This window comes from Setaria viridis, chromosome 7 (genome assembly GCF_005286985.2).
Source record: "Setaria viridis chromosome 7, Setaria_viridis_v4.0, whole genome shotgun sequence".
NCBI lineage: Eukaryota > Viridiplantae > Streptophyta > Magnoliopsida > Poales > Poaceae > Setaria > Setaria viridis.
Genome location: NC_048269.2, coordinates 35,128,229 through 35,154,949, shown reverse-complemented (window position 1 = coordinate 35,154,949; position 26,721 = coordinate 35,128,229). Strand labels below are relative to the sequence as shown.

General features: G+C 49.7%; 5 protein-coding genes and 1 pseudogene across 6 annotated transcripts; all 6 read left to right on the top strand.

Moving 5' to 3' along the window:
* Window positions 1–414: 414 nt before the first annotated feature.
* LOC117863627 (PRA1 family protein B2) lies at window positions 415–2,285 on the top strand. Its single transcript, XM_034747424.2, has 2 exons — window positions 415–1,271; window positions 1,619–2,285. The coding sequence occupies exon 1, from the start codon at window positions 566–568 to the stop codon at window positions 1,220–1,222; it is 657 nt and encodes a 218-aa protein (XP_034603315.1). The 5' UTR covers window positions 415–565; the 3' UTR covers window positions 1,223–1,271; window positions 1,619–2,285.
* Window positions 2,286–2,422: 137 nt separating this feature from the next.
* LOC140223394 (uncharacterized) lies at window positions 2,423–3,668 on the top strand (annotated as a pseudogene).
* A 548-nt stretch (window positions 3,669–4,216) lies between these two features.
* LOC117863626 (probable leucine-rich repeat receptor-like protein kinase IMK3) lies at window positions 4,217–7,914 on the top strand. The gene is made up of 2 exons (XM_034747423.2): window positions 4,217–6,031; window positions 6,952–7,914. Exons 1-2 carry the CDS (start codon window positions 4,315–4,317, stop codon window positions 7,596–7,598), a joined length of 2,364 nt encoding a protein of 787 aa, XP_034603314.1. The 5' UTR covers window positions 4,217–4,314; the 3' UTR covers window positions 7,599–7,914.
* A 3,578-nt stretch (window positions 7,915–11,492) lies between these two features.
* LOC117862831 (laccase-23) lies at window positions 11,493–17,210 on the top strand. Of its 2 annotated transcripts, XM_034746353.2 has the most exons (3): window positions 11,493–11,767; window positions 11,875–12,295; window positions 15,786–17,210. In XM_034746353.2, the coding sequence occupies exons 1-3, from the start codon at window positions 11,612–11,614 to the stop codon at window positions 16,994–16,996; spliced, it is 1,788 nt and encodes a 595-aa protein (XP_034602244.1). In that variant the 5' UTR covers window positions 11,493–11,611; the 3' UTR covers window positions 16,997–17,210. The 2 variants fall into 2 exon arrangements, with proteins under 2 accessions (XP_034602244.1, XP_034602245.1); XM_034746354.2 differs by lacking the exons at window positions 11,493–11,767; window positions 11,875–12,295 and adding an exon at window positions 12,305–15,191.
* A 3,167-nt stretch (window positions 17,211–20,377) lies between these two features.
* Window positions 20,378–21,793, top strand: LOC117865375 (laccase-23-like). Its single transcript, XM_072295032.1, has one exon. It carries the CDS (start codon window positions 20,516–20,518, stop codon window positions 21,494–21,496), a length of 981 nt encoding a protein of 326 aa, XP_072151133.1. The 5' UTR covers window positions 20,378–20,515; the 3' UTR covers window positions 21,497–21,793.
* Window positions 21,794–24,259: 2,466 nt separating this feature from the next.
* LOC117863797 (L-type lectin-domain containing receptor kinase SIT2) lies at window positions 24,260–26,617 on the top strand. Its single transcript, XM_034747646.2, has one exon. It carries the CDS (start codon window positions 24,297–24,299, stop codon window positions 26,415–26,417), a length of 2,121 nt encoding a protein of 706 aa, XP_034603537.1. The 5' UTR covers window positions 24,260–24,296; the 3' UTR covers window positions 26,418–26,617.
* The last annotated feature ends 104 nt before the right edge of the window (window positions 26,618–26,721 follow it).

The following is a 26,721-nucleotide window of genomic DNA, read 5'->3' as shown; positions in this document are numbered from 1 at the left end:
TTGCTCATTGCATCAACACTCTGTTGCTTTTGTTAGCAACCCTTATGATAATGATATGGCATTTCCTTTTCGATCACCGCTTTGAAATAAGATTCTATGAATGAATTTCTAAAACCGTGGAAATTCACTACTATAGGGGCTAGTCTGGCAGGCTTCCAGCTCCGGCTTCTCCTACAGCTCCAGCTCTACCAAATAGTTTGGTCAAAAACGACTCTATCTCCGAAGCTAAGATGAGAAAGTTTGGTAAAAAAACAGCTCTACCCTGAAGCACTAGACGAGCTGAAGCTGTTTTATGTGGAGAAGTCGGAGAAAAAAAGAAAAAAAATATAGCTCCTCCAGGAAGGTTCTAGAAGGAGTCGGAGCTCTATCCAACTGGCCCACGGGACGTCAATTTTGAACGAGATCTAACAAAAAAAAAGCTTCCAAAGACCCAAAATATTTGTAAACGTGCACCGTGGCGACGCGTTGACCTGCCCATTTCTTCAGTTCCGGCTCCATTGCTTTGTCTGTGTCAGTGGCTCTCAGATCCGCCAAACCCGGCCGCAGAGAGAGATCAGCACCCACCATGGCCGCGGCCTCCCCTCCGCTCCTCCCCACCTCCGTCGTCCCGGCGGCAACACCAGCCCCCTCACCCATTCCGACCGCCGCCGACGCCAACCCGGCCGCGGCTCGCGCCTTCCTCTCCCGCCTCCTCGACTCCGCCAGGCGCGCGCTGTCCGGCGCCCGCCCCTGGTCCGAGCTCGCCGACCGCTCCGCGCTCTCCCGCCCGGACACCATCTCCGACGCCACCTCCCGCCTCCGCAAGAACCTCGCCTACTTCCGCGTCAACTACGCCGCCGTCGTCGCGCTCTCCCTCGCCGCCGCGCTCCTCGCCCACCCCTTCTCGCTCGCGGCGCTCCTCGCCCTGCTCGCCGCCTGGTGCCTCCTCTACGTCCTCCGCCCCGCCGACGCGCCGCCGCTCGCCGCCTTCGGGCGCACCTTCTCCGACAAGGAGGTGCTCGGGGGCCTCATCGCCTGCTCCGCCTTCGTCGTCTTCCTCACCTCCGTCGGCTCGCTCATCTTCTCCGCGCTCGCCCTCGGCGCTGCAGTCGTCTGCGCGCACGGCGCGTTCCGCGTCCCGGAGGACCTCTTCCTCGACGAGCCCGACCAGGCCGCCGGCAGCGGCAACCCGCTGCTGTCCTTCATCGCCAACGCCACCGGAGGAGTAGGAGGACGCGTCTGATGATCGCCACCACTGCTAAATTAAAGGTCATGTGGCCCAGCCTCGAATTGTATGTGATTCATTCATCTTCTTTTGCCAGCCTCGAATTGTATGGATACTAACGAATACATACACAAACAAGTTTTGAATTTTGGTGTATCACCAAAGTCAATTTGATGTCTCAATTTGCATGCTTGCGATTTGGTGATATATGGCCATATTCTCAAGATGTTGTGTGATTTATTTTTGCATTGTACATGTAGATTGTAGATGAAGTAGCTGCTGCATGCCAATTGCCAAACTCGTCGGATCATCCCATTGGAATGAATCGACTAATCCTAGATAGAACAAGATCAACTTGTATGTCATATACTAGAGTGTTGATCATCTTCAGAAATGCAATGCTCCTATTGACAGCCAACAAGGGAGGGTGGCTGCCAGAGCTCAACAAGGGAGGCTGCTCGGGCGCAACGGAGGTGCGGAGGTAGGCCTCTGGCGGGCGGGGTGCAGAGGAGGTGGGTCGCCGCTGCCGCGCCGATTTGGTGCCTAGTGCCCTCTGCCAATCTCCGTCGACCCTCTTGCCTCTTGGGAACCCAGGTGAGCTGATTGCTGCTGATTTAGAGTTGGGGAAAAGTGGATGGCACCTCCGCCTAGCTCGCCACTGAGGCTCACCTCCGCAAGCCTCGCCTTGCGTCGCCCCACCCCAAGCCAAGAGCTGGTCGGGGATTGTTGTCATCCTCCGACCTGCCATTGCCGCTACCACCCAGAGCTCTGCTCCGCCAGTGAACTCCACCCTCCGCCATCTTCTTCCCCAAGCGACCATCAAAACAGAATCCTACGGGAAAGGATGAGCGTGGGAGGGGCGAGGAAGATTGGGGAACCGCCGGCTCCGCGCAAATATGCGGGAGAGCGGGAGGTATTAGAGCAACTGCAAGAGAACAGAGGCGACGATTGGATAGTGGAATTTTTCCTTTTCTCCTTAAATTTGGTTTGTTCTCTTGTTTTAAGAGTCCGTATCGGTAACGGACCAAGCTCCCGTCTTGGCTGATATAATAAGCAGGGAACCCACCGATTTTTCGAGTTCCTGGCGGCGGCGGCGCAGTCAGATGGAGATCCCCGTCCGCCGGTGGAACCGGCTGGCTGGAGCCCAGATCCCCTTCAGGCGGGATTCGCGACGCCCCTGCTCGATCCAATCACGGGGAGCGAAGCGAAAATACTCCTCTTGGGGGGCGAAGCGCGCGCGCTCCGGTGGTGCTCCTTCCGGCCGCTCCCTGCCACCACCACCACCCCACACTAAAAATAGGTGCGTACATTTTGGGCTGGCCCCCTCTTGGGGGGCCAAGCGCTTGGATCATGCTCCCCCGGCGGTGGATCATGCTCGACAATGCCCACGCCGGCTCCCGCTGCCACCGCTTCCTTAACACCTCCACCGGCGAGTGCATCCGGACGGACCTCCCGGAGCTCGCCGGGCACGCCGCTCACATGCCAGCTCACCGACCTCCCGCCGGTGACTGGTCTACTGAGTCCCAAGGACTATCGAGCTCGGCATCGCGGCATTGAACTGGGAAAACGACTTCTACTGCATGTCTGTATGGCACTGGCCTCGTTGCTGACGGGTCCAAAGTGGCAGTTAGCTTCTGCGACCCCAGAGTTCTCGCCGTTGCTAAACCTGGTGATGAGAGCTGGACTCCGGTCGACGACACCGACACACTCGACCCCAACACAGGCCGCTTCTACTGTGTCTCCTCCTGGGGTGTCATGGTGATGAACTTCAGTTCAGATCAGCAGCAACCACCCCGGCTGCTCATGGTTGCTGAGCGGAAAGTCATTTTATTTCAACGTGATGAGCGACAGCCTTCACCTGGTGGACAACGGCGGTGAGTTGCTGTTGGTGCACCGAACGCTGCAATACTATGAATATGATCAAGATCACGAAAATGATGATGATGAAAGTTATGACGGCACGTACGAGAGGAGCTACGAGGTTTACAGAGTGGATTTGGACGCCGGCATCCTGATCCCGGTCAAGGGCTTAAACGGGCGCGCCGTGTTCATGGGCATGAGCCGTGCAATCTCTGTATCGGCGGCAGATGCCTTTCCCTCTGCCACTCCTAACACCATCTATCTTGGGGCTGATTGTGGCTGGGAGACCTGGGAGTACAATGTTGCAGATGGAAGCAAAGAACCTTGGCACTATTGTCCGTTAGGCCCGCGTACTGCTGTGGACTGTCTCCGCATCTGCATCCAGGGCGACGGCACCGATTTACTTGCCTGAGTTCAGGGGATTCTATTTGGTGCACTCCAGTTCTGAAGCTGTTTCTTTTCTTCAGAGAATTTTCAGTACTCATTTGCAAAGGAAAACAGATGTAATAGTAATAATGTTATGGAGGTTTATTGTATGTTGCCATTAAGCATATGTACGCCAAATAATTTATTTGTTTGATATTTGTTGTCCTATTTTATTTAACCATGTGCACTTGCATGGTCTCGCCCTCAAGCATTGGTAGATTGATGCACTGCAGTCGGAAACTTAAAACAATTTTTCCTAACCACCTAAAGAAGACACAAGACAGACCATTGATCAAAAGCAGTCAAAAACTACAATACATCTAATTCCTGCTGAACAGATTTGACTCGCAAACCAATCCACACAGAGGTACCTGCAACTGCAATCCATTCAGATCAGGATTGAAAATCATGCTAGCAGCATTATGGAAAACCACAATGCTAGCCGCATTAAAATGTCCGAATCGAAGCTAGATTGTAGATGAAGTAGCTGCTGCATGCCAATTGCCAAACAAAAGGGACTCGCTTCAGCTACCTCTTTTGTTGTTGGGCTATTAATTACCTTAGGGCCTTTGTTGGGCCTAGAATAATAACCAAGTGGGTGGGCCTGCAGTCCCAAACAAAAACAACAACTGGGTCGGAATGTCGGATGGGAAGGAACTAGCCGTTACAAAAATAATTAAACCGCCTGGCCTGGCCCACTGCTACTAGCCGTTGCGCCACCCATTCATCAACACACCCACGGAGACTGCAGGGGAGGAGAGGCAGCAATCTCTACTGCTCTTCTTCTTCTTCCTCCTCCTCCTCTTCCTCATCAACAGCCCACAATGCTGCCGCCGCCGCGCCTCCTGCTCCTCCTCCGCTGCTGCTGCGCCGCGCTCCTCCTCCTGCTCGCTCCACCGCCCGCCGCCGCTCGTGGCCACCACCCCGCGGGCGACGGCGTCGTCATCTCCCAGGCCGACTACCAGGGCCTGCAGGCCATCCGCCACGACCTCGCCGACCCCTACGGCTTCCTCCGCTCCTGGAACGACTCCGGCCTCACCGCCTGCTCCGGCGCCTGGGCCGGCATCAAGTGCGTCCTCGGCAGCGTCGTCGCCATCACGCTCCCCTGGCGGGGGCTCGGGGGCACCCTCTCCCAGCGCGGCCTCGGCCAGCTCACCCGCCTCCGCAGGCTCAGCCTCCACGACAACGCCATCGCGGGGCCCATCCCCGCCTCCCTCGGATTCCTCCCCGACCTCCGCGGCGTCTACCTCTTCAACAACCGCTTCTCCGGCGCCGTCCCCGCGTCCATCGGAGGATGCGTCGCGCTCCAGTCATTCGACGCCAGCAACAACCGCCTCACCGGCGCCGTCCCGCCCGCCATCGCCAACTCCACCAAGCTCATCCGCCTCAACCTCAGCCGCAACGCGCTCTCTGCTGACATCCCCGCGGAGGTCGTCGCCTCCGCCTCGCTCCTCTTCCTCGACCTCTCCTACAACAACCTCTCCGGCCCCATCCCCGACGCCTTCGCAGGCTCCACCAAGTCGCCTTCCAAGCTCCTCCTCAACAAGGACTCCATCACCGGGAGCTACCAGCTCGTCTTCCTCAGCCTCGCGCAAAACTCCCTCGACGGGCCCATTCCCGAGTCCCTCACAAAGCTCGCCAAGCTGCAGCACCTCGACCTCGCAGGGAACAGCAAGCTCAACGGCACCATCCCCGCCGAGCTCGGCTCCCTCGCCGACCTCAAGGCGCTCGACCTCTCCAGCAACGACCTCAGCGGCGAGATCCCGCCGAGCCTCGACAACCTCACCGCCACGCTACAGTCCTTCAACGTCTCCTACAACAACCTCTCCGGCGCCGTGCCGGCATCACTCGCCAACAAGTTCGGGGAGCCCGCCTTCACCGGGAACATCCTGCTCTGCGGCTACTCTGCTTCCACGCCCTGCCCAGCGTCCCCATCCCCGGCGCCATCTTCACCCGCCGAGGAGGCGCGCGGCCGCCGCAAGTTCAGCACCAAGGAGCTCATACTCATCATCGCCGGGATCGTCATCGGTCTCCTCATCCTGCTGCTCCTCTGCTGCCTCCTGCTCTGCTTCCTCACAAGGAAGAGGTCGTCTTCCAGCAGCACAACTGCAGCAAGGAGCGGGAAGCAGGCGGCCAAGGATGCCGCCGGCGCCGCGGCGGCCGGGCGCGGCGAGAAGCCAGGGTCTGGCGCGGCGGAGGTGGAGTCCGGCGGCGACGTGGGCGGCAAGCTCGTGCACTTCGACGGGCCGCTGGCGTTCACGGCGGACGACCTGCTGTGCGCCACGGCGGAGATCTTGGGGAAGAGCACCTACGGCACGGTGTACAAGGCCACGCTGGAGGACGGCAGCCTGGTGGCCGTCAAGAGGCTCAGGGAGAAGATCACCAAGGGCCACAAGGAGTTCGAGGCCGAAGCGGCGGTGCTCGGCAGGATCCGCCACCCCAACCTGCTGGCGCTCATGGCCTACTACCTGGGGCCCAAGGGCGAAAAGCTCCTCGTCTTCGATTACATGCCCAAGGGCAACCTCTCCTCATTCTTGCACGGTCAGACTTCGTTTCTTCACTCTTGCTCTGTTCTCGTGCCCTGTTCAGCATTATTAATTTTTGCATTCGTATATGGATGAGAAATCCTAGTTGGTAGAAAATTCCTTATTCGTATGACAAATGGTAGGAATACTGTCAATTGACAGGGAATTTTGCAGTATTAATGTATTAGTGAATTGGCATGCGACCTCTCCTGTAGCTTGTTAACTGCTAGTATGTTTTAGCAAAGGCATGTTCTGAAGTCTGAACATTTACAGATTCAGACGTTGCAAAGATTGATACAACTGTATTTCTGTTAGCAGGTTCAACTTAGAGTTGCAAATTTTGAAATGCAGCTGCTTTTGATTTATAAGAGTAAATTCAGTTTAGACCTTAACTTGTTCATAACCAATGCAGAATAGTTCAGTAGCATGCACGAACTGCTAGTGTTAGGTTCAGTGACAGTGAAAACAAACTAGCACCTTGTGCAACTTTTAGTGGAACAAGTGATGAATTAGCATGTGTTGTCCAAGTAAAGGATTGGAATTTGTTGTCTCAACAATGCTACACTGTTACTATTTCAAATCTGTTGATAATTCTGTTCCCAGCTTAGGATTTTTCAGTGTTCGGAAACTTCTGAACTGAAACTCTACAACAATTGTGATCTGAAATCTGAAGCTGCACTGAAACAGAGTATGCTAACAATTGGGCCTAACAATTGAAATTGAGATTAACCAGTTGATGAATTAGATATCCGGTACTACTTTATCAGCATTATTAAACTTTCTTTTATGAAATCTCTTGATAAATCTGCTCCCAGCTACATATTCCTTCCACATCTTAGTATGCTTGTGAGCTGAAACTCTGCACTTTTTTAACACATGCTGAAACTGAAACTCTGAACTGACTCTAGACGTTTCCTGATGAATGCATTGATGCAGCTCGCGCACCGAACACGACGGTGGACTGGGCGACAAGGATGACAATTGCCAAGGGCACAGCCCGTGGCCTCGCCTACCTCCACGACGACATGAGCATCGTGCACGGCAACCTGACCGCCAGCAACGTCGTCCTCGACGAGCAATGCAACCCCAAGATCTCCGACTTCGGCCTGTCCCGTCTCATGACGACTGCGGCGAACTCGAACGTGCTGGCGGCGGCAGGCGCCCTGGGGTACCGCGCGCCAGAGCTGTCAAAGCTGAAGAAGGCGAACGCGAAGACGGACGTGTACAGCCTGGGCGTGATCATCCTGGAGCTGCTGACAGGCAAGAACCCCGCGGAGAGCACGAACGGCATGGACCTGCCGCAGTGGGTGGCGTCCATCGTGAAGGAGGAATGGACCAGCGAGGTATTCGACCTGGAGCTGATGCGCGACGCCGCCGCGGGGCCCGTCGGCGACGAGCTGATGGACACGCTGAAGCTGGCGCTGCACTGCGTGGACCCGGCGCCGTCGGTAAGGCCCGAGGCCCGGGAGGTGCTGCGGCAGCTCGAGCAGATCAGGCCGGGGTCGGATGGCGGCGCCGGGCCGAGCGAGGAAGGTGCCGGCGCGCATGTGCCGGCGGCTTCAGCAGCAGGAGAAGATGAGTAGCAGCAGCAGCAGCACGAGCGCGCTTCAACAGCCGAGAATCGCGAGAAGAAAAGCAATGGTTTATTAGCTAGAAAAGAGATATCTAGGGATTCTTTGATTCGTTTGATCCTGAAGTATTACTTCTACTTCTACCACTGGGGGTGATCGGAATGTCGGATCACCCCTTAGTTTTGTGTTTACTAGGTAATTTTCAGTTTGTATAGGCAAATATTATTTGCACTCGCACTAGAATCAGCGGCTGTATGTAGCAGCCTAGGAACAAGGATGGAAAAGAGGAGAAATACTACTGCTATAATGATGCATTTTATTTATTTGATTTTCTTGTCCATCATGAGGATGGTGGTGAATTAGCGATCATGATGATGAACAGTTACTGAATTTTTCATACTGTCTTTGTTCATGCTGTCCAACAGTGGATGTGTTCCAGCAGATTTCAGTAGTACAGAGTTCAAAGTGATGCCTAGAAATAACAGGTGGGGTACTTTGGGGTGCCACAAACAGAAAGCTCCTGCTAACTACAAGACATGCATGCCGACAAAACGACACAACGGTCACTGAGGAACAACTGATTGGCACTGCTTCGTGGTTGTGTTGCAACACCATTTTTGTGATCACACCAACGCAAACAGGCCTTTGGTCACAGGAATGACATCGCCAGACGAAAGCAAAGAAAAAAAACGGTGCAGCAAGCTTTTCTTCCTTTGAGGTGCCGTGTTCAGGCCGAGATTGACGGACAGAAGAAACTCAGACACACGGCAATCTAGATCCGTTTTGTCAAATCGCACAAGTTGGGTTGTTAGAGCTGTCTGATCTTGAGCACACCGGTCAACTTAAACAACCTATCCACCAATGCTACTTAAGGATTCTTTTGCTTCAATTATTTCCAATTTAAAAGGTTCACAAAGGTTACCTTTTGCTTAATCAGCTCGTTGCTGGTTGCAGTGGAGTGACTGCCATGCGGTCACAATCAGCTTGTTGGTTGCACAACTGCACCATCTCTTTGGCTCCCTACTTCATGCTAAACATGCATGCAACTCATTATAGTAAGTTTTCAGGTGTTTCGACTAATCACTAGCATTATTTCACTGGGACTGTGGGCATTTGTGTTCCGACATTTTCTTTGTTTATTTGAGATTTGTCTCACATGTCAAACCTTCATTGCATTGCCAACAGAGTTCAGAATTAAGCTTGGTCATTCCAGCAGTAATAAAACTCAAAAACATGAGAAATCGTATCTCAGTCTTGAGCTTTATCCGAGAAGTAACCATCCCATGCCATGAAATAAGTTCCTTTTTAATTAAAAAAATTGTAGATGGAAGCTAGTTGAGGGCTGGTATGCTTGCACATCAGCATGTGAAACATCTTTTCAGTTTTTCAAGGACAAGTAGTGGAGCACAAGAGTTGTTAGATGCCTCCAAATTAGCATCGAGCTACATCCCAGCCTTGCATTATAAAATATTTATTTGAGCCCCTTGCCACCAAGCAAATCTCCCCCTTTTATGCCAAATTGTGTTTCTTCCCTTCCTCCTCAAGATTCTTGCTCTTCTTTCCATTTGACTTTAGACTGCCTTGAATTGCAAGAAACCGTCTGAAGCTAGAACAGATTGGGTACTTGCCTACTGAATCCATGAACAGTATGTGGTGGTTAGCACTTAGCACACAGCACAGCACGCTTCATGTTGTACTTTTGCCAACCACAGCTCATGGACATGAATCATTTGATGCAACAAAGTATTTGACAACTTTACAGTTTCAAAGTCTGCCAAAAATATACGTTTGAACAATAATCTTCTTCTTAATCGAAAGATACGCAGCTCTCCTGCGTATTCACGAAAAAAAATATGTTTGAACAATAATTTGTTTTCCTTTTGCTGAAGAGCAAAAGCTCCTAGCACTGCTTGACTGTTAAAAATAAGTTTGGTTCTGAATTCTGATTACCCACAAGTCTAAATTTGTACTGAAAATCCATCTATAGTTAAGATATAGTAGTACAGGTATGATCAATGAAGCAAATTTACTACTCTCGACACGTTCGATCTCTATATCACATGACAAGTTCAGGCTAGTATACGCCGCATCTTAATTACTTGTGGTTCAGTGGTGCAAGCAACAGAAAGGAGACAATCTAGATGAAGTGATGCACTTTTGATCCTTGCAGAGCATAGAACTTTAAATGTCGTTATGGTGACAGTGTAGTTATACTTCCATGTAAAATTTGGCAGTAGTGCAAGATGAACAACCCGTGCCAAAGTAAAGATTCAGTTAGTCATATTCTCGGAAAGAGTGGATACGAAGAGATATGACAGTCAAAAAAGCACAGGAGAAAGTTGTTAGTGACCTCATGGTTTCAAGGGATTTGGGATGTGAAAAAAGTTGATGCAGGAATAGAATTAGGAATGAAGTCTTTGGTACTAACAAAAAGGAAGCAAAAGCTAAGGATCCTTTTTTCCAAGTGGAAACATTTGCGGGACTAGTGGCCCCACTGGCTATGATTCCTTAATTCATGCATAATGATTCTCCTAATGGAACATGCATGCTCATGAGCATAATTTGAGATAAAGAAGCATGTGATGCAAAATGGTAATTGATGCTAAAATGCAAGTTGCAGGCAGCTCTATATATGGTCCTTAGTTAGGATGTCATGTTTATTTATTAGTATTTCTGGTGAATTGAAATGCTGAAAACATACTGCTGACCATGAATCTGCTTTTAATTTAAAGCATGCCTAAGCATTTGGCTTTTGGAGCTCTGCCTGATTAACAAACGAACATGAGGCCGGCTGCTTTAATTTCTCTGCTTCGTCTTTAAATATAAACATTGAAGTACTTAGCCTATCACATTTGATTTGAGATATATTGGATAAAATTCCAAATGGTAAAGTTGATGCGTGTTGGTTTTGGATCTGATTCAGCTATCAAGTGATCAAGTTCCATCGATGGTGACAAGTTCTCATCCATGTACACAAATACGCATGTCATATGGATATGCGCAAAGTGTGAACATTGAAGCCAATCCATGACGATGCAACATTAGATGACAGAGGATGTCCTTTGTAGGACAAGGTCTGCCGACCAATATATGCCACACTCATTGATCTTGGAAGCTAGGTTCTATCTTATTATGATGATGTTTGAGTCTGTCCTTGAGGATGTCCAGAGGAGAGGAGGAACTAAACTCGTGATAATGGAAGCATGATCACAGGAGTCACCTTGCCAAAAGATTGTGTATGATGCAAGTATGCAACACTAGATGATAGAGTGTTTCGTTTCCGGAAAAGAGCTTACAAATGATACAAGACCACACGCATTCGTTACTGTGCTTGGAAAGCTGTGTTATTATGATGCTTCAGCTGCCCTTTGAGGACGGATCTTCATCTTCATATGCAGAGGAAAATATACTAGACTTGCGATGGAGGCATGAGCAGGCAATTAATAATTGAATTAGCAGTGGAAAACAAAATGTTCCTTGACAATACTAGGTAGTATTAGTTGAGCAAAAAGGATGAGATCGAGTTGGCCAATGCAAGTTACCATCACTAAGACAAGTCGATCTGTTTCCTGAGGTTGAAATGGAAGCACACACAGTGCAGCAGCTAGTGGGTGTACCAAACTGGAGTCAGTGTGCTTGTTAGTGTCAGTGGCATGCACGTTGTTGAATAACGGACATGCATGCATGAAACAACTCAAGGTCAGAAAGAGAAAGCAGTTATTTTTCAAAGAAGAAAGTGAAAGCAGATGGGAGTGTCAAAAGATGAGGCCATGCCCATGCATGCATTCGTTCGCCAACAACAGGATCGCTTGAGGACCTAACCAGTAAACCACCGCTGTCTACGACTTTGTAGCTGCATGGTAGCCAGGATCTCTGTTTGGCCCCTCCTCCACCTGCTCCTGCTCCTATATAAACAGAGCTCGGTCGCCTGCAGCTTGCATAAGCAATTCTGAGGTCTTGCATTGCAAGAGTTAGGCAGCAAACTACCTGGCATCCATCCAGAGTTGCTGGTTACAGCAGAAAGAATGCAAGCAGCTGTCGGCATGTCAAGGTCAAGCAGCATGTCGTCGTCGTCCTACTCCTCCTCCTCGCTGCTCTTCACCACCGCCCTTGCTCTTCTCCTCTGCTCCTCCCTGATGATACAGCCGACCATCGCCAAGGAGCAGTACCATGAGTTTGTGGTAATCGATCTCTCTGACAATTAATATGACATAATCGATCATCATGTTAATTACTGTTAGCTAGTTCCTGCAGCCCCATGCCTAATTGCCATGCATGACGCATGCAGATCCAGGAGGCGTCGGTGACGCGGCTGTGCCGGGAGCACAGCATCATGACGGTGAACGGGCAGTTCCCGGGGCCGGCGGTGGAGATCAGCGAGGGCGACTCCCTCATCGTCCGGGTCATCAACCGCGGCAGCTACAACGTGACGGTGCACTGGCACGGCGTGCGGCAGATGAGGACGGGATGGTCCGACGGCCCCGAGTACGTGACGCAGTGCCCCATACGGCCGGGGCAGAGCTACACCTACCGCTTCACCGTCGCCGGGCAGGAAGGCACACTGTGGTGGCACGCCCACAGCTCATGGCTCCGCGCCACCGTCCACGGCGCCCTCATCATCAGGCCCCGCGCCGGCGTCACCGCATACCCCTTCAACGCAGTCGCCGCCGGCGGCAAGCCTCCCGCCGGGGAGATCCCCATCCTGCTAGGTACGTACGAGTACGTCGTTTTCAATTATATTGCCATGTTCCAAATTATAAGTTCACTAGTCCATCAACCCGTGCTCCCGCACGGACTAATGTTTTTATAAGCTATTAGATTTGAAAATTATTTAGAAATTAAACTCTTAGCTAATAATCAAAATTATTTACCTACTACTCTCTTATTTTTCCAATACTTCAACATAATACTTATATAGATATGTATCTATCTTTGTCTAGTTGTGATTGATTTTTAATTAATAATTATTCTATGCACTTTTTCATTCATATTCATATTTTTTCCATTTTGTATCGCAACTCCAATCCTCTATGCATTATGTTTAGCATACAAATCAATATTTTTCATTGATTCCGCACATACATGTATGCATGGTCTAATGGTGGCACTCATCATGTGTACATACTTTAATGTAGTGTTTTTATATTAACAATGACATAAATAGGTAATTTAGAATTATATATTAGTTTAATTTTTGACATTTCTATATGATGCACATGAAGATAATTAGATTAAGATTTAGGTATTTACTTTAGGTTATTTTTAATAACGACATACATGGGTAACATAGATAAAATTTTAGAATGATATTTTAAGTTATGCTTTATAATGATGTGTATTAGTAAATTGGATAAAGATTACGAGGTTACTTTAGATTATGTTTTATAATAGCTGAGCTCGATAATTTAGATATAGGTTTTAGAGCTCATTTTTGAATATTTCCACAATGACAGTGGTGGATAACTTTTTTAGAAAATATAATAAATCAATGGCTATGATTATTAGAGTTTACAGGATTGGTGTTTGATGTTTTTAATTTTTATGAGAATCTCTCTTTTTTCTTGCTTGTCTCATGGGAACTAATGCGGAGTTTCCAATGGAAAAAAATTAGACTACATTGCTACAAAACTATTACCATAAGCTACCTCTCGTTTGTTAAATATTCGAACACAATACTTATGTAGATATTATACTTAATATCTTCATCCAATTGTGATAGATTTCAGTTAGTAATTACTCTATAATATTTTCATCCACATTTATAATCTTTAACTTTCCACTTTGGACCGCATGTATGGGCTTGAATTTGTTTAATGAACCCTAAGTTTGAGTGCTCATAAATTTAATAGAACTATCCATAATGCTAAATATAATTTTAGCATAGAAATGTATATTCCCATAACTTTATATCCTTATAAATGGTGACACACATCATCCATCATGCGTATAGACCTTAATTATTATATCGTATATTTTTAATTAAGGTTATTTGATTCAAACGTAGGGTTACCTCATGTTATTTTTAATAATAGCATGTGTGGGCAATATAGATGCAAATTTAAGGGGTTACTTTAAGTTTTTTAAAGTAATAGTGGTAGGCAATTTTAGGGAGTTATTTTAAATATTATTTATAATGGCATAAGTGGGTAATTTTGATGAAGATTATGGGGTTACTTTAGTTTATTTTATATAATGGCAGAGGTGGGTAATTTATATATAGATTTAGGGGGTTACTTTAGGCTATTTTCATAATGGTATAGGTGGGTAATTTTTTAGAAAACATAATAGATCCAATGGCTACGATGATTTGAATCTGTCGATTGATGGTCGGATGTTTTGCTTTTTTGTGAGAATTTCTAGGATTTCTCTCTTTTTATAGAGTGTCCACCTAGGAATCTTAGGTGGCTTCATCTGGAGGCTTTAAAAGGAGCCTCCAATTAGTAATAGTAAGATTCCAACTTTCTTGGAGGATCGATACGTTATCATACTTGATCATCATCCTATTAGCTAGACCGCCATTGATATGCTGGACATGATGGCCATCATTGGTGCTGTGCCGCTACTGAATTTTTACTGCATTTGCATGGCAGCATGTACACCCATCTCAATCTATTGTAAATTTTTTACACATGCACAATGTATAATACTCATGCATCATGAACTACTACACGCTAGCTCGGCCGACTATGCTACTCATTTCACTATTAGTTGCTGTGTATGTATGCTCATGTCCAATAATCGCATACACACACAGGTCAAAACTCTTGCACAAATGTACCCTCACTCTCATTTCTTCCCCCAAACTAACAAGTAAAAACTCGATCGACACAGCTAGTACTATCTGCGTTCTTAAATATATCTACGTTCTTAAATATATGATGTCATAATAAACTAGTTGGTTCATTTTTTTTAACTAATTAGCTTGTCCTAAATATCATAGCTTTAATGTTGGCAAGGAGTATGCCCTGAATTCGAGTTGAGAAAAAAAATAATCAGGCTTCAACCTAGCTAGCTACCGAAAAGTGTGCAACACCCATGGTATCTCCCACCAACTAACCTACTAAGCTTGTGGAAGCTACTTTGATTGGCCAGGTAAGATTTTGCAAGTGTGGTGTGGGCCAGAGAGAATATAGAAGAAAATAGAGATGATTAGCATTTCCTTTTTCTCTTTTCCCGCATGTTAGTCAGTGTTATCATTCTGTTAGTTGTTGGCTGCTGATACCAGCTGCTTGCTTAATCATTAGCTTAGCTAGGTCTAGCTAGCTAGGTGCGTGAGAGTCAACACACTCATGAACCATGCAACCGACTTGTGGGTCCAACAACTCTCGTACACCAAAGCTGTGTTCCCTGGGAGGAACAGAACAACGTACTGCTGGTTCACTAGATCAATGCACACTGTTAGGACTAATACGGACAGCTCTGAATCTCTGATCATCTTGCCTATGCTAATGTTGGTACATTTCCTATCGATAATCATCACTAAGTTCATCAGCTGCCAAGGCAAAAAAGAAAAAGAAAGAAAAAGAGGTTTTATGCTTGCCTCTGAAGCATTCCGAAAGGCAAACGGCTTCAGAGTTGTCTCTCCTTCGGAACCAGAAGAGCTCTGTACGTATATACACTGAACTAAAAGAGCTCTGTACGTATATATACTAAACTAATATACACATAGGTCTTAATTTTGTTTATCATGTACAACTTTTTCAAGCTGCATAATCAAAATTGCATCATTAGGCTGCTGCTTTTCTTTGGGCTGGCTGTGTTGCACAATAGGCCCACATTCCACAATAGGCCTAACATGCATGCATGCATCTACCCCCTTCTACCACATGGAGGAGGAAAAACTAAGCACATTCTAAATCTTTATTCTTATCTATTGTCAATCAAAATCAGGATTGCCACAATGTTTGAAAAGGGTAATAAAGCTACATGAATCCTTAATAAAATTGGTTTAGCAAAATTCCGGAGAGGTAATTAATGCACTGCCCGGTCATCTCGACCGATTGCATTTCAACTTTCACAAAGAATTCAACATAACAAACTAGTTAATGCACTGCACAATGTTTGTCGAGTGCCTGATGGAATGCACTCAGCAAACATACTTGCACTCGGCCTACACCCAGTTTCCGGTAGTGACTGAACGTGTACACATGTTTTTGCTTCGTGATTAAAACTGTGTGGTTCATGGGAACGTGGGTGCAGGGGAATGGTGGGACATGAACCCCATCGACGTGGTCCGCACGGCCACCCGCACCGGCGCGGCGCCCAACATCTCCGACGCCCTCACCGTCAACGGCCAGCCCGGCGACCTCTACAGGTGCTCGTCCAAGGACACGACCACGTTCCCGGTGAAGTCCGGCGAGACGAACCTGCTGCGCTTCATCAACGCCGCACTCAACACGGAGCTCTTCGTCTCCCTCGCCGGCCACACCATGACCGTCGTCGGCGCCGACGCCTCCTACACCAAGCCCTACTCCACGTCGGTGCTCATGATCGCCCCCGGCCAGACCACAGACGTCCTCGTCACCTTCGACCAGCCGCCCGGCCGGTACTACCTCGCCGCCCGCGCCTACGCCAGCGCCCAGGGCGTCCCCTTCGACAACACCACCACCACCGCCATCTTCGACTACTCCTCCTCCAGCGGCAGCAGCAGCAGCAGCCCCGCCATGCCGACGCTCCCGGCGTACAACGACACGGCGACGGCGACGACGTTCACGACGAGCCTGCGAGGCCTTCGCAAGGCGGAGCTCCCATCCCGCATCGACGAGAACCTCTTTTTCACCGTGGGCGTCGGGCTGTTCAACTGCTCGAGTGGCCAGAAGTGCGGCGGGCCCAACAACACGCGGTTCGCGGCGAGCATGAACAACGTCTCCTTCGTGCTGCCGTCCACCGTGTCCATCCTGCAGGCGCACTACGGTGGCGCCCAGGCCCAGCAGGGCGTGTTCACCGACGACTTCCCGGCGAACCCGCCGGTGCAGTTCGACTACACGGCGCAGAACGTGAGCCGCACGCTGTGGCAGCCGGCGCCGGGCACGAAGGTGTACAGGCTCAAGTACGGCGCCGCCGTGCAGCTGGTGCTGCAGGGCACCAACATCTTCGCCGGCGAGAACCACCCCATCCACATCCACGGCTACGACTTCTACATCCTCGCCGAGGGATTCGGCAACTTCGACGCCGCCACCGACACCGCCAAGTTCAACCTGGACGACCCGCCGATGAGGAACACGGTGGGCGTGCCGGTGAACGGGTGGGCGGCGATCCGGTTCGTGGCGGACAACCCGGGGGTGTGGCTGATGCACTGCCATCTGGACGTGCACATCACCTGGGGGCTCGCCATGGCGTTCCTCGTGGAGGACGGCGTTGGGGAGCTGCAGTCTCTGGAGGCGCCTCCACCGGACCTCCCACTCTGCTGATCAAAAAGGCTCAAAGGATTATTAACACTTGCAGATTCAAAAGTTTTTGGCCATTATTCATCTGCTTACCGGATGCTGATTATTTCAGATTTTATATGTACCAATTCACATTTCTTATCATCACAGCCTAGCTGTCTACATTAAATTCATGAAGAAACATTGCCGATTCAATTCAGATATAAAATCAAAGGTTATAAGCATGAGCTTTGCTGCATTTGGTACATTTATGTTTCTAATAATATTGATTCAATTCACTTACTGCTAATTATACTTGTATAGACAAATCATAATGATTTGAACATAACCAATGAGTAGGAGAAATTTACTCTCCTAGACAGAGGTAAAATTGCAGCCTTTGGAAACTTTCCAGGCCAGATTATCAAACTAGAAATTTACTCTAATCTTCAACAGATTCTCCGCCACTCGCCGCCGGTGGTATCGTCCACCTGCCTCCTCCTGCACCAAAACATTATACCATGCACATACAACTAGCATGTCTCAACGACCCTTCCTCCAGCCCACGTCGCCGGCCCCTCGCCAACCACCTCCCGCCGGCCCCTCGCCAACACTCCCCCACGTCGCCGAGCTCAGCCTATAAAGTGCCGCCCAAACCTCCGCCTCTCTCTGCTGCAGCCGCCGCCGCCTTCACCCTCACCCGAGCCCCAGTTTCCCAGCTCCCCTGCTGCGCCGCCGCCAAAGCCGCCGGAGCCGAGTGCCGCCGATTCGCCGCGTCCGGGCCAGACGGTGCACCGCGTCGCGTCCCGTACTGTTCGAGTTGCAGACGAGCCTCTGCGACTCAACGGTTTCGCGGACGCCACAAGGAAGGAGCTTGAAGCCTGCAAGTGTCGAATGACTCCGGAGCGGCGCGTCACTGCAGCAGCTGGGCCCGTCAAAAGGCGCGGCGGCGACGGGAACCTCCCGCTGCCGGTCTCCGTCGACTGGCGTGGCGTGACCCCTGGAGTGAACTGCGGGATGCTGGAGTGAACTGAACTGCGGGATGTCGACTGGCGTAACAGGACATGCGAAGGCCAGCCGTGCCTGAGTCCAGTCAAGAACCAGTGGTTCTGCGGCTCCTGGCTCCTGCTGGGCGTTCGCCGCGACGGGGGCGATCGAGAGCCCCTGCCTCTACCTTCCTCGCACTCGTAACTGCGGGATGCTCGACAGGGGTGGCTCTTACCCCGTGATGGGTTGGAACTAGTCAATTTTATAAGTAACGGGTGGTACTCTTTTCCTCGCTGGGGTGAGGTTTTTAATGAGGCGACACCGATGTAATCATTTATAATTTTAAGTAAAGTTATTCCTCCTAAATTTCATAATCTCTCTACTAAAAAAGTGAAATTAGGATTTTTCTTCGTCGTTTACGATCTGCTCCGTGGTCCTCGCTCGGATACTATAAAAAAAGGTATTGTAAATCAGGGAACCTAAAACTTTGAATCAGATTCACAGGATACCAATCTAATGGATGGAGTGAGATGGGATGATTTTGCGCCTAAACTCCCCCACCTGCCAGGATTTTTATCTCTACTCCTAGAAAAAGCAAAATGACGACTTTTTTGTTGTACGTTTTTCCTCGTCCTGTGGTAAACTCATTTTCCGCCGTCTGCGTCAAAAGGGCCAATCCTAAACCCTTGATCCTACCTGATCTTATCCGCGTCGCCCGAGGCCTCCTACAGCACCGCCTGCGCCGCCCCTCTGGTCTGCACCGCCGCTGCCTCGCGGCCTCGCCTAGCATCGCCAGCCGCCTCTCCTCACGCCGCGCCGCCTCCTGCACACCGCCGACACACCACCGCTCGCTCCGCCTGCCCAGCCCTCGCGCCTCCCACACCCGACCCGCCACCGCCTGGAGCTCCGCGCCATCAAGCCAATCATCAAATATATCAAATATAGCATCAGTTAAATTGATCTTATTTTAAAGCATCTGATACTGCATAATGGAAGTCACCAATGTACAAGACGCATAGTATGCTAGCTAGGTGCATGAGAGTCAACACACGCATCGTCATCATGTCCATCATGTGAGATCCTTCTTTAGGGGGTGTTTGGACACCCCTATTCAAGTTTAACACCTGTCACATCGGATGTTTGATACTAATTAGGAGTATTAAATATAGGATAATTACAAAATTAAATGCATAGATGGAGTGTAATTCGCGAGACGAATCTATTAAGCCTAACTAGTCCATGATTCGATAATATGGTGCTACAGTAACCATTTACTAATGATGGATTAATTAGGCTTAATAGATTCGTCTTGCGAATTAGCACAGAGTTTTGCAATTAGTTTTATAATTAGCTCATATTTAGTTCTCCTAATTAGCATCCGAACATTCGATGTGACACCGTTAAAGTTTAGCACCTTGTATCCAAACACCCCTACACTCATGAACCATGCCACTGACTTGTGGGTCCAACAACTCTCATACCAAAAATATATACGTCCCCTAGTGGGTCCCTAGATCGACGCACACTGTAAGGACGAATAAGGCATCTTGCCTATGCTAATGTTAGTACATTTCTTGGTTAATCAACAATAAGTTCATCAGCTACCAATGCAAAAAAAAATAGAGGTTATACTTGGCTCTGAAGCGTTCCGAAAGGCAAACAACTTGTTTCAGAGTTCTCTCATTTGGAACCAGAGCAGCTTCAGTTAAATGAAACTGAAATAATCTCCCTTTCTTCCAAAGAGGGCTTTGTATACTAAATTCATCTACACCGGTCTTTATTTTGCTTACCATCTACCACCTCTGTCCTTAAATATATGACGTTAAGAACAAGCTAGTTCAAAAATAAACTAATTTGCTTGTCCTCGTATATTTAAGAACGGAGGATGTGCTACTTTCCAAACTGCATAATCAAAATTGCATCATTAGGCTGCTTGCTTTTCTTTGGGCTGGCTGTTATTATGGCCCACATTCCACAATAGGCCTAACATGCATGCATGTACCCACCCCTTCTACAATCTTAGGTTTTGATGAGACTAGTCTTCCTTCAGAAGAAGGAAAAACTAAGCACATTCTAAAACTTTATTCATCATCTATTGTCAATCAAAATCAGGATTGCCACAATGTTTGAAAAAGGTAATGAAGCTACATAAATCCTTACTAAAATTAGTTTAGCAAAATTCCGTACAAGTAATGCACGCGGTCATCTTTGACAAAGAATTGACATAAGAAACCGAACATGTACAGACGTTTTTTTTTCTTAGTGGTGATTAAAACTGTGTTTGAACGGATTTACCAATAATGTCATGGCTCATGGGAACGTGCTTGCGTGCAGGGGAATGGTGGGACATGAACCCCATCGACGTGGTCCGCACGGCCACCCGCACCGGCGCGGCGCCCAACATCTCCGACGCCCTCACCGTCAACGGCCACCGTCAACGGCCAGCCCGGCGACCTCTACAGGTGCTCGTCCAAGGACACGGCCACGTTCCCGGTGAAGTCCGGCGAGACGAACCTGCTGCGCTTCATCAACGCCGCACTCAACACGGAGCTCTTCGTCTCCCTCGCCGGCCACACCATGACCGTCGTCGGCGCCGACGCCTCCTACACCAAGCCCTACTCCACGTCGGTGCTCATGATCGCCCCCGGCCAGACCACAGACGTCCTCGTCACCTTCGACCAGCCGCCCGGCCGGTACTACCTCGCCGCCCGCGCCTACGCCAGCGCCCAGGGCGTCCCCTTCGACAAAACCACCACCACCGCCATCTTCGACTACTCCTCCTCCTTCTCCAGCGGCAGCGGCAGCCCCGCCATGCCGACGCTCCCGGCGTACAACGACACGGCGACGGCGACGACGTTCACGACGAGCCTGCGCGGCCTCCGCAAGGCGGAGCTCCCGTCGCGCGTGGACGAGAACCTCTTCTTCACCGTGGGCGTCGGGCTGTTCAACTGCTCGAGTGGCCAGAAGTGCGGCGGGCCCAACAACACGCGGTTCGCGGCGAGCATGAACAACGTCTCCTTCGTGCTGCCGTCCACCGTGTCCATCCTGCAGGCGCACTACGGCGGCGCCCAGGCCCAGCAGGGCGTGTTCACCGACGACTTCCCGGCGAACCCGCCGGTGCAGTTCGACTACACGGCGCAGAACGTGAGCCGCGCGCTGTGGCAGCCGGCGCCGGGCACGAAGGTGTACAGGCTCAAGTACGGCGCCGCCGTGCAGCTGGTGCTGCAGGGCACCAACATCTTCGCCGGCGAGAACCACCCCATCCACATCCACGGCTACGACTTCTACATCCTCGCCGAGGGGTTCGGCAACTTCGACGCCGCCACCGACACCGTCAGGTTCAACCTGGACGACCCGCCGATGAGGAACACGGTGGGCGTGCCGGTGAACGGGTGGGCGGCGATCCGGTTTGTGGCGGACAACCCGGGGGTGTGGCTGATGCACTGCCATCTGGACGTGCACATCACCTGGGGGCTCGCCATGGCGTTCCTCGTGGAGGACGGCGTTGGGGAGCTGCAGTCTCTGGAGGCGCCTCCACCGGACCTCCCACTCTGCTGATCAAAAAGGCTCAAAGGATTATTAACACTTGCAGATTCAAAAGTTTTTGGCCATTATTCATCTGCTTAATTACCGGATGCTGATTATTTCAGATTTTATATGTATGTACCAATTCACATTTCCTATCATCACAGCCTAGCTGTCTACATTAAATTCATCAAGAAACATTGCCGATTCAATTCAGATATATTGGAACAAAGAACTACTGAATAACAGTAACTTGAGCAGAGCGATCGAGTGTATACTGAACTGCAGCAGGAAGTCAAGTTGGCCGGCACCAACAGGTGCTTCGGACCAGCAATTCTGATTTTGGGCCCTAGGTGCTCCTTTGATTTGTTGTATCTGTTATGTAATGTAAGCTGAACGATGAAGAAAACCGTGTGCGTGCGTCTGGATTGACCCATGATGTAGATTTATTTTTCTTATTAATAGAAAGATGCACAACTGTCCTGCGTATTCGGGAAAAAATAGAAGAGGAAGTCAAGTTGCTCCCAGAGTCCACTTGGAACTCACTCTGCTTTGGTCCTTGTACATAGGCCTACTGGGCCTCTATTGGGCCGTTGGCGGAAGGGCCCAACTATCGTTGGAGCAAGCAAGCCATCAGATCAAAGGATCCCCTGCCATTTGAGAGCTCTCCCGGAGGCCCTGTTTGGAGTCGCTTATTTCCCACTTATTGGTGAAAATAAGCGATAAGCCCACCCAAACACCTCGCTTATTCCCCGCTTATCACGTAAGCCGCTTAGTGGAAAATCTGAAATTGAACTAGGACTAGGCTTATCTCCTACGCGGGTCTGGAGACGCTTCTCCCGCAAGCGGAGCTTTTTTCCCCCGGTACCCTCGGGCAACGCCTCCAGGCGACCGCCGCCGCTCCTCCCGCAACCGCCGCCGCTCCAGATCCCGCCGCCGCCGCTCGGGTCGCCCGGCCCGCCTCCCTACCTTCGCCGGACTTGGCCCCCACCGCGCCTCCCGCAACCGCCGTCGCCTGTTCTGCAGATCCCGGCGCCGCCCCCCTGCAGATCCCGGCGTCGTCCCTGGGGTCGGCCGGCCCGCCTCCCTACCTCCGCCGGCCGCCCCTGCCAGTCCCCCGCCGCGGGCCTGGGCACCGCCGGACGCTGCCCCCGCCGCCGGACGCCAGAGCCGCCTGCGACACGGCCGCTGCTCTGCGTGCGCCTCCTCTTTCTTAATACAAACTGATGATCCTTGAAAGTCCTTTCATACCAATCCTAGCTGGGAGTGCAGGAAAATGTGGTTTGATCTTTAACATGTGACGTTGATGATCTCTTTATCACACAAGTTACTGAATGGTACAACTAAATCTGGTAAACACAAATATACTTGTGCGCAGTGTTGTTAGTCCCAATTGTTACTGTATGAAACTTGATTGAAAGGTGCTGATCTCTGGGGGTAGGGCCAAATTTGTGGAGTTATGAGATGTCAAGGCTTTGTATAGGTGCATAGTTTTTAGGTATTGTTCTGGATTGTCAATTGCTACATTAGTATAATGTCAGATTTCCATAGATTCGTTGTTGTATCCATGATGGATGTTTCCATACTAGACCGATCTATCAATGAATTTCATATTATTGTAATGTAATTTCTATTTAACATACTCCAAAGGCATTAGAATTATTGTCTCCTCCTCAGATTCACAATAAAAATGAGCTATTATCAGCCTTAGGGGCATTCAGGTCAATTTACCAACCTGGACAGACAATCGACACAAAATAATCAGGATTGCCAAACACCCTGCTTATTCAGACAGCAGCTTATCCAGGCAGCTGGCTTATCAGATAAGCTTGCTTGTCAGATAAGCGAGTTCCAGAAAAGCGACTCCAAACAGGGCCGAAGTCTCGTCTCCCTGGTACAGTCCAGAGAGAGGCGATTTCCTCTCCCATCGCCGAATTCTCTGGCTTTCCTTACCGCCGGTGGCCTTTGGGGGCGCCGGTGAGCTTGGAGAGTTGGGGATCCGGTGGGTGGTGTACATATCCTGTCCTAATAGTGTATATCTGGGTAGGTTAGGGTTGGATTACTTCCTGGTGAGGATCTCGCCGGGAATCTTTTGTTTCCTCCCGAGCTTCTCCGGTGTGAGCTACGTCGACGGTGGGCGGGTTCCGGTGGAGGTCCGTGCGCGAGAGGAGCACAGCCGACAGCATCATCGACAGGAGGTTTGGCATCGGCGAATTTTTCTTCGTTCTTCTGTGCGCTTCTTTAATGTTGTCTGTGCCCTTCACGCCAATGGCAACGCCGAATCCGTGACCTACAACATGGCTGCTGTTGGGAGGAAACTTGTCCGTGTGTTTGATACTCATCGTCACATCGAATTTTCGGAAACATGACATAATTATAAAACTAATTATACAGAGAATTAGAGGTTAATTCGGAAGACGAATCTATAAAGCTTAATTAATACATGATTAGCTTATATTTACTATAGCATCACGCTGTCAAATCATGGATTAATCAGATTTCATAGATCTGTCTCGTGAATTAGCTTTCATCTGTGTAATTAGTTTTGTAATTAGTCTATATTTAATACTACTAGTAGGCGGGCCGGTGTCCTGGATCCCCTTTTGGATTGTTGCTGGTTGACCGGAGTTTGCCAGTCATGCGATTGGCGTCCGTTTCCGGAGAAAGTGAGGTTTGTCCGGGCGTTCAACGGATGACCAGCAAAGTTTGGCAACAGGAGCGGTCAAGTAGTAAAGTTACTTTAAAGCTTTGACGACGACTCGGGCTTCCTCTACATTGAATTGAGTGGACCCAATTATTTGGCTTGGCTGGAGGATAAGGAATTGAATGATAGATGGCACTCGATCGACCCATATTGCCGAGAAGCTTTGCCTCGTCTAGCTTAAACATGCTTCATCATCCTTGCTTTCTGCACTTGCAGTATCTCATCCTCGTGCTTCTCCTGCTGTCTGTGTGCTGGGCCACTGACGCCGCCTTAGCTGACGGCGGCGAGTTCATCGTCGATGGTTTCTCCGGTTACGACTACCTTACCATGGACGGTGACGCTTCAGTCGCCGACGGCCTCTTGATGCTAACCAGCGGCCGACTCGCGCACTCAAAAGGTCACGCTTTCTACCCTTACCCTCTCCATTTCACAGATGTCTCAAATGGCTCCTCCCTGGCATCCTTCTCTACAACATTTCTTTTCTCCATTATGGGGCCTTACATTGACATTAGCACCGATGGTCTTGCATTTGTGCTTTGTTCCAATAAAGATTTCTTTAACGCCTCTCCTGCCCAGTATCTTGGCCTTCTCAATCCCTGGAATAACGGTAACGCAGCAAATCATATCGTTGCTATCGAGCTTGATACCATACAGAACGATGAGTTACAAGACATTGACAGCAACCACATAGGGGTTGACATAAACGGCCTGATTTCAGTTGGGTCGGCAACGGCAGGTTACTATACCCCTACTCATGCGTTTCATAAGTTGAGCCTCATCAGTGGACAGCCCATGCAGTTGTGGGTGGACTACGACAGCAACCAAGCCATGATAAATGTCACAATGGCCCCTTGCTGCCTCTCCAAACCCAGCCGGCCGCTGCTATCAGTCGCATGTAATCTGTCAACCGTTTTGCCAGGAACGGAAGTTTATGCTGGATTTTCCTCAGCGACTGGCCCAATTCCCAGCAGACATTACATTCTGGGTTGGAGCTTCAAGCTCAACGGAGAACCTGCAGCACTCAACTACCCCGCCTTATCCATCAAGACTATCCAAGAACTTGCAGCGCAGCTTCAATATCAGCCACACACACACACCAACAAGATCAAGACAATAATATTATGTGCAGCTCTTTTGCCAACTGTTGGTATCGCCATAGCTGTTTCTGCCACTCTTTTCAAGCTCTATATGAAGAGGCGATTAGATGCAAGAAGAAATGAACTGGAGTGGCAGAGGGAGTACGGACTTCCATCCTTCACCTACAAAGATCTACTGATTGCCACAAGTGGATTCAAGGACAAGATGCTCCTTGGTAAAGGAGGTTTTGGGAGTGTCTTCAAGGGACTACTTCCCCATTCAAATCGGACAGTTGCTATTAAGCGGGTGTCGCCAGAGTCGAAGCAGGGGATGAAGGAGTTCATGGCCGAGATCGTCATCCTTGGTCATCTCCGCCACCGCAATCTTGTCCAACTGCTTGGTTATTGTCGGCACAAGCAACAACTCCTTTTGGTGTATGACTATATGCCCAATGGAAGCCTTGATTGCCACTTACACACCCAAGATCGCAATCTATGCTGGGCTCAAAGGTTCCGCATCATCAAAGGCATTGCATCCGGTCTTTTCTACCTACACGAGGACTGGGAGCAGGTCGTCATCCACCGGGACATCAAGACCAGCAACGTCCTCCTTGACGGGGAGATGAATGCAAGGCTGGGTGATTTCGGCCTCGCAAGGTTCCATGCTCATGGAGCTGACGCTCACACAACACGTGTGGCAGGAACGTGGGGTTACATCGCCCCCGAGCTGGCTCGGCTTGGCAAGGCAACCAAAGCGACCGACATCTTTGCCTTGGGCGTGTTGATGATGGAGGTGGCCTGTGCAAGGCGGCCGATCTGGGTGAACAGCGCTGATGGAGAGCCTCTTGCGCTGGCAGACTGGGTGCTTGCGGCATGGCGACGTGGCTCCATTACTGACGCCATCGACCCGAGACTGGATGACTATGTGGAGGAGGAGATAGAGGTGGTACTGAAGCTTGGCCTACTGTGTTCTCACCCATCGCCGAACGCCAGGCCTCGCATGCGCCTTGTGATGCAGTACCTTGACAGGGATGCAACGCTCCCAACAGACTTGCAACCTGATACTTTGCTGATGAGCAACTTTGATGTGAGCCAGGATGATAATGAAATGCACGAGCAGCATGCCATGTCATGTCCAACGACGGCTATAACCGATCTTTCCAGAGGAAGGTGATTGAAATTCTTGTGCTACTTCGTGATAGTTACGACAAGATCGTGCTCTTGCTTGGTGTTGGTTGCTTTATAGAGCTGCTTTTGCTGCTCATCTGATGTGCTGCTCTATGGCAGAGTTTCAATTAATCCCTTTGGCGTTTGTATCAAATCCTGTAATATTGTCCACTCCATAATGTGCATTTTGAACCAGAGCATTTTTCATTTGAGATTATAATATTCTATACCTATAGTAATATGATCTATCTTAGATGCGTGTAGCACAATGAGGTTTAAAGAATAGTTGTGTTCAACGAGCATAAGCCGGC